The sequence below is a fragment of the Haliotis rufescens genome, unplaced genomic scaffold (genome assembly GCF_023055435.1).
Source record: "Haliotis rufescens isolate VD_foot unplaced genomic scaffold, xgHalRufe1.0.p SCAF_9, whole genome shotgun sequence".
NCBI classification, from domain to species: domain Eukaryota; kingdom Metazoa; phylum Mollusca; class Gastropoda; order Lepetellida; family Haliotidae; genus Haliotis; species Haliotis rufescens.
The window spans coordinates 15,276,315-15,283,875 of record NW_025964383.1 but is presented as its reverse complement, the minus strand read 5'-3'; the positions used below and the strand labels follow the sequence as shown (position 1 = coordinate 15,283,875).

Below are 7,561 nucleotides of genomic sequence, written 5' to 3'. Positions count from 1 at the left end.
AATAACTGTTATTGTCAACAATGCAGTTTACTGGGCCAGGTTTAATTAGCGCTAACTGGCTAAGGCCGCTGATTGTGGCACCCTCTTCACAGCTTTTGTGTTCCTCTTTCAGTCATTAGGACAAGTTGTGGTTGTGTTTGTGTTAGGGAAGGTTACCAGCAACTCTTTCTGATCAAGCATCCCTTTTCGATCATTGGTTAGGCACCCCTTTACAATCATTAGGGTTAGGTACCCCTTTACGATCATTAGGGTTAGGTACCCCTTTACGATCATTAGGGTTAGATAACCCTTTACAATTATTAGGGTTAGGTACCCCTTTATAATCATTAGGGTTAGGTACCCAGTTTCCGTCAAGCACCCCTTTACAATCATTAGGGTTAGCTGTGTGGTAGGGCATGGGTTAGCTATCTTTACGATCATTAGGGTTAGATAACCCTTTACAATCATTAGGGTTAGGTACCCTTTACAATCATTAGGGTTAGGTACTCCTTTACGATCATTAGGGTTAGGTACCCTTTACAATCATTAGGGTTAGGTACCTGGTTCCCATCAATCGCCCCTTTACAATCATTAGGGTTAGGTACCCCTTTACAATCATTAGGGTTAGCTGTGTGGTAGGGCATGGGTTAGCTATCTCTTTTAAGTGATCCAAAGTAATTTTTGGAAAATCCATTCCATTTTTATCAGGTTTCGAGCACCGTTGCGTCTCTGACAACAAATTTAACTCATGGTTGGTTTCAATAAGCGCCACACTTTGTCAATTTGCCAAGCTCCCGGGGTGCTAACTACAGCTAACATTTAGTTCTATGTTTATGTTTTTGTTTCAATTGTCTTGCAACCATGGCAACATATGATACAAAGTATTCCAGAGAATCTCTTCATTTTCAGGAGAAATCAAGAGTTTTTCCATAGCTTGGTAGACTTGCTTGGGAGATTTCAGTTGTTTCTTCTTCAGTGTCTGTAGGAGAGACGAGTGCTGTTGTTCCTGACAAAGTATGATACCAACATCTGAAGTGTTTTCAGCAGTACATGTCCATATACCTTGTCCCTATACCATGTACATATACCATGTCCATATACCATGTCCTTTTACCTTATCCATAACCCATGTCCATATACCATGTCCATATACCATGTCTATACCATGCCCAAGATTTGTTTATTTACTGGCGTGGTGATGCTGGAATATTGCTGACTACAGTGTTCAACTTTCATTCACTCACACATGCGCTTATAAGACTGGGAGAGAGCAAGGTCGGTGCTTCAATCCCCTGGTGGGACGGTAAAGGATGGTGCTTGTTGTTACCTTGCCTGGCACTCGGCATTAAGTCTAGACTAGTACAAGCAGCCAGTGTCTCAATTAGATCTTCTTCCTCATAGGTCAACTCTTTTCTCCTCGTTTCCACTTTTCACACAAACCCACCACATGTGGGCGTCCACCCAGCTCATGGTCTCCATTTCACCAAATACTGCACTTTCACAAGTCTCTTAGAATATGATTATTAGTTCTAATTGTAATTCCTTAAATACATCAATAATAAGAGCACATTGTGTTCCTGAAAGACTGGCCTCGTTGTAGACAAGTCCATTATAATCCATTATAATGTACTTATCATTCAGTAGAGACGTAGGGCAAGTCATACCGATCACCGGCCTTTCCGTAACCCGAAGTAGCAAGCACCAATCACAGGCGAGATCACAAACGGCCTCCATGAGCTGGCCATGTGCACATTTCTTGTGCCCAGCTTCACCAACATGCTGGTTCTGTCTGGTCAAATCTCCATCGAAGGTCAGGGACAGCTGTAAGTTCCTTCGTATATTTTACTTAACAGTTTGTATTTCTTGCATGTAGCTGCCATTCTGTCCAGTAGGGAGGAAGCATGTTGGAAATCATGTCACATGCCTTGGCCATTCGCAGGCCTCCAAGACATTGTCTCCTGTATTTGCCGCCCTCTGGTGCGTGTTCCAATTGTTTTTGTGGCGCGGAAGCAGGCCCCGTGCTTCCTGTATTCTTGTATGTATTATAAGTGTGTACCTTCACACACTGACCATGCCCAAACAGTGTAAACAAACCTAAGTATTCAACTACCGTATTTCTGACAAAAACAATTCCTTTATTATGAATATTCATTCATTATGCTCCATTTATTGACCAAGTTCTTTGTCTTTATTCCATTGCTGCTGTACAGGCCTGCTGACCCGATGTCACACAACCACGGCCCTCTCCCCCCTGGCTCCCACTCCCAAGGAAACAGTTCATTGTCTCATCTTTTTTATCTTTAAAATCTCTTCTTTTTTCTAAACACGTAACCTTAAAGTTAATAACGTTGTCCGCACTAGTCATTCGTGTTTGCAGTTGATTGTATCCATGGTGTCAGTACTGTAATTTTTCTAGTATCCTGAACGAGGAAAACTCCCATATTAACACCTTATTTATAAATTTCCATTAAATTCAATTTGTATAGTTTCTTTCTATCTTATCAGGGCATTAAGATTTGCATAGTAATTATGGTTTATCTTTCTTCCTTTGGCTGTCAATTAGTTGTGTTCATTGTGTTGGACATTGTTGCAGACCCAGACCAACATGGCTGTGTGGCCACTGACATCACCTCTCCACACATCCTTCTGACACAGCCTCCTGACACAGCCTTCTGACACAGCCTTCTGACACAGCCTCCTGACACAGCCTCCTGACACAGCCTCCTGACAGCACCTTGATATTTTCTTCAAGATGGAAGACTGTGTAAGGTAGGTGATTTTATACCAATGGTAGCAGCTGTATTCGCCATATTAAGCACCCTGCTCTAGTAATACATTCGCATGGTAAGGTACTGTTTTGTTTGTTTGTTTATTTTACATCAATATATTACTGTTATCAAACAAAGTTTGGTGTCACCAATGTTGGAACCAAGTTTCTACAACAAATTTAACTTGTGCCTGGTTTTTGTACCCACATTGTCAATTTTCCATGCCCCTGGGTCACTTATTATGGCGAATATGGTGCTAACATATTGCCTCTGAAATGAAAGTTGGTTTACATTTTGTTCGAATTCTTCTTTTTCAGGAAAATTCTATTTGCTTGGGAGATCTTGGATATATTTATTTCAGTACATAGTCTTATGAGACACTAGCCCTCTTGTACCTATCCAAGTATGTCAGAGTGGGTATATGTGTATATGGAAAAATGTCCATATACCATGTATACCAATGTTAAAATTGCTATATCAAACCATTACTATTGGGGCTAGCAAAGACTTGCTTCAAGTCTGTACTGAATAAGTCCATGGATGTGTAGTAATTCTAACCTTTTAATAGGCAAGTCTATGGGGACAGTACTCTAAGGATGCCAGTTGTTTATGGGGACACCTTCTTTTTGTTATTATATAATCTGGGAATTATGGTTGAAACTAATAATAATTGCCTTAGAGGCTTGTGTAGGTCTAGGGTTATCAGTCTAAATATTGTTGATAAAACTGGACAACATGTCCGTATACCCATGTGTATATTTCTATGTAATTTCATACTTTGAAGTTTACACTGTTTCTTTCTTGCTGATTGGCTGAAGGGGTAGTCATGTGATCTGATATTTGGAGTTCACACACCTGTGAACGGATGAAAAAGTTCACACGATGTGAAATTGATCATTGGAACTTTTGCCGGAACTACTTTCCGGGGTTTCCCCATATTCTCGATCGGTGTTTACGATCAAGTCGTTTTTCTATTTTCTTTTTAATACCTGCATTTATCAGCAAACTTCAGTGTGATGTTTCTTTGTATACACAGCTTGTATTCGTGTCACAGCAGATGTAGAGGGCGATTGGTGGCTGGTTAAAACATGAATTTATCTGAGTAATGCGCATGTGTCGTTGTTGATTGTCCTCGAGCCAAGCTTGTTGTTAATGGCCTCTATACGCTGAGACAACCCTTCATTGTTGTCAAGTAATAAAGATAATAGAGGATGTTAGCCGACTTATCCTTGATGACTTTCACAGACTTACTTTGACAGGATTGAAATATGTGGCAATCGGACATAAGTTGTGGAATTGATGTGATCGCTAGATGAGATGGAAATAATATCTGGTGGATTATCATGATGCTTTGCCAGCAGCTGGAGCACTGGAGTACTCTTTAACCACATGTGTCGCCAGGCTCCGTACCCACAGTTTCAGATCAACATTTAATCTCTGAAATAGAAATGGTTGAAGATTTTTGTGTTTTCTTTTAATAGATAATGGAAAGGAGCCCAGAGAATCTCTTCATTTTCTTAAACATGTTAAAGTGAGACATTCTAGACTTAAAGTATTGTTGATTTGGTGGTTTCGGGATAATTTTGTTTCATGGCCAATGCAAGAGACTACCAGTATTTGCTTGGCTAAACTTTCTAACCCACCTGACCCTTGGTTTTATTTGTTTTATGTTGCAGCTTATATTCAATCATCATTTTAGTAAGTCTAGGATCCTTCATAAAATATTACCCTGTGAAGTCCGAGGTTAGAATAGGCTTTCAGCAACACATGCTTCCCTTTTGCTTAAAAGGCAACTATGCTTATTGTAAAAATTAGAGGCGACTAACAGGATTGGGTGGTCTGAGCTCGCTGACTTGGTTAATGCATGTCATCGAATCCCAATTGTGTAGATCGATGCTTATGTCAATCACTGGATTGTGTGGTCCAAACTTGATAATTTACAGACCACCGTCATATGGCTGGAATATTGCTGAGTGCGGCGTTAAAAAGTAAACAGACAAACAAATCATAAACATATTCTAAGAGAGAAAATTCTCCTTTGAGTTAAGTAATTGAGGATGCTGGTGAAAGGCAGTTTTATGTACGGTGGATAAAAAATAATTTGATGTCCGTCCTTATAAAAACATTTCCGTTTCACACTTACTTATGTTTAAAAATAGATGACTAAAGGAAGTTGTTTTGATAAGAATCCCAGACAGCCAAATAAAATAGTCAAAGCCTAAGATGTTACATAGTAAACAGTGGTCTAATTAAGGGGAGTCCTGAAGGTGTTCTTCTATGGTATTTGACCCACTAAATCTTAACAAGTAATATCAGGGTCCTGACAAGGACCCATTGACTCAGGCTTGACACTGAATACTGGTAAATGTGAGGGGGGGTTATGTGTGAGTGTGAGGGAAGTGGGATTGTTTCTGTGTGTGTTGTGAGGGAGGGGGAGGTGACTGTCATGAAACTCATGCTGGGGGCTTCTTTTGTGGGAGGAGTGTGTGTGTGTGTGTGTGTGTGTGTGTGTGTGTGTGTGTGTGTGTGTGTGTTGTGGGGGAGGTGACTGTCATGAAACTCATGCTGGGGGCTTCTTTTGTGGGAGGAGTGTGTGTGTGTGTGTGTGTGTGTGTGTGTGTGTGTGTTGTGGGGGAGGTGACTGTCATGAAACTCATGCTGGGGGCTTCTTTTGTGGGAGGAGGGTGTGTGTGTGTGTGTTGTGAGGGAGGGGGAGGTGACTGTCATGAAACTCATGCTGGGGGCTTCCTTTGTGGGAGGAGGGTGTGTGTGTGTGTGTGTGTGTGGGGGGGGGGGGTGGGGGGTGGCGTGTGATAGCATGGACTTGTATATAGGTCTGTGATGATAGTTGTGAAACTGATGGGGGGAGGGGGGATGTCGATAGTTGTCAAACTGATGGGGGGGGGGGGGGTCAAAAGTTGTGAAACTGATGCTGGACTGAGTGCCAAGTGCAACATTTGTAGGACTTCCTTCGGGAGGGGTGAGGTGGGGGGTGATAGACTTGAAACTGATGCTGGACTGAGTTCCAAGTGCTACATGTGTAAGACTTCCTGAAGCACTCATTGGTTCTTACTGATTGGGTCATCTGTGAGGTCAGATGCAGGTCAGTCTCAATGACCAGTCCCTACATCCCGACATCCAGGCTAGCTGTCACCATGTTCGTGACACAACTGTGGACCTACAGGAACAGTCATACTGTAAACATAACCTGGCACAATGTGGACTAAAGTGAAAGATTTTGGAAAATATTTGCTCAAGATGGTGAGTTTGATGAACTTTCAGTCGATTTCACAACAATCTGTTAAAACTAGACTCTGATTAATCTGGATTTATGTCAATTCTGGACCACATTTATGGCCCAAATTTACTAACCCTAAGATAAATGATATTTTATTTATTTATTTATTTATTTATTTTTTTTATTATTTTTTTTAAAATTTTTTTTTTATTTATCTATCTCATGAGGCCTCTGTCTACATAGGAATAAACTGTCACAAAACATGCATGAGTCCTGTTTAGACTGATTCCACTGTAGAATGTCAGATGGGTTTACAGGACTTTACTGTAGTTGAGGGTTTGACACTGATTGATGATGGTTGTGTGGGGCTCCAATTGTTGTAACGTGCTCATTACCCCTGATTTGTGATGGTACAAGAATTCTGAAATCCATATACCTAAAGACAGACCAAGATAGATTATATCACAATAATGTTGCCAAGGCGATTAATCAAAATTTGAAACATCTGTATCTGGATGAGATCGGAGAAATAAATATTACCATCAGTATTGGCTACAGCCGCCTCCCCAGTACCATGTGGTCGGTAATTCTTCAGCGCATAGCGTAAATAATCTTGTATGTCTTCCTTCATATCTGTCTGTCATCTGTAAACAATGGTTCAGCGTTGAAAACATTACAGCACAATAAAACCCTATAAAGTAAACACAAAACTAACAATGTCCTCTTCATCATTTTTGGCAGAAGTGCAGATGAGCAACATTCTCTAATTCTGAAGGGCGGTCGGTAGTCTAGTGGTTAAAGCGTTCGCCGTCATGCAGATGACCCGGGTTCGATTCCCGACATGGGTACAATGTGTGAAGCCCATTTCTGGTGTCCCCCGCGTGATATTGCTTGAATATTGCTAAAAGCGGAACAAAACCATACTCACTCACTCACTCACTCTAATTCTGATTCTAGCAAAGCTTATCACATAGCCGAAATAGTAAACTTTATGTCTCGGAAATAGACACAATATTGTTATCTAAACCAGGGTCTACCAAGTATTATTCAGGCCAGTGTAAAATATATCTGAGATGTGGGGACTGGTCGCCCAGTAAGCTGCAATTTGCTGTATGTCAGGGGCATCACGTAGGTGTGCCAGAGTTCTAATTATCCGGGTTTGAATCTCAGAAATAAACCCTGATTATGGTTCATGGTTTGTCATCAAAATACCCCATCGCCTGGTGTTTCATCAAGGTAGTAATGCCAAAGACCTGTGTTTCCTCCCACACCGTGTCGTGATGGAACGTACATACTGTTCAAAGCCATCTTCCCGAGGCAGGGTGTTGACTGACTATAAAAGTCCAATTTCCACCTTTGCCGAACTAGGTTGCAGTTTCGTGGCTCGATTGTAGCGCCACCAGTGGCTATTACAAGTTATGTCACTTCTATGTCCCTCCTTTTGACAAATCACATTCCACCTATCATAATATTTGCATTTGCTTGAAACAAAATGGCGGCACCCAGTCAGAATGATCTGATCGATAATCCAGATCTAGATCGTAATAAAACAAGTCTTTAACCTCCCAAAGTGCAT

The 7,561-nt window shown here is 41.1% G+C and overlaps 1 protein-coding gene across 2 annotated transcripts in view; it reads left to right on the top strand.

Moving 5' to 3' along the window:
- Window positions 1–1,633: 1,633 nt before the first annotated feature.
- The window catches only part of LOC124150227 (glycerophosphodiester phosphodiesterase domain-containing protein 5-like), a 42,321-nt gene continuing 36,393 nt past the window's right edge, over window positions 1,634–7,561 (top strand). The window contains exons 1-2 of one of the 2 annotated variants that reach the window (XM_048391142.1): window positions 1,634–1,802; window positions 2,190–2,748. Coding sequence is in view for 1 of the 2 variants with exons in the window: in XM_048391141.1 (XP_048247098.1) it covers window positions 5,964–6,008 (45 nt within the window). In the remaining variant the exon portion in view is untranslated. Of the gene's footprint in view, window positions 1,803–2,189; window positions 2,749–5,901; window positions 6,009–7,561 lie in introns of those variants that run through there. The other variant, XM_048391141.1, reaches the window with a different exon arrangement.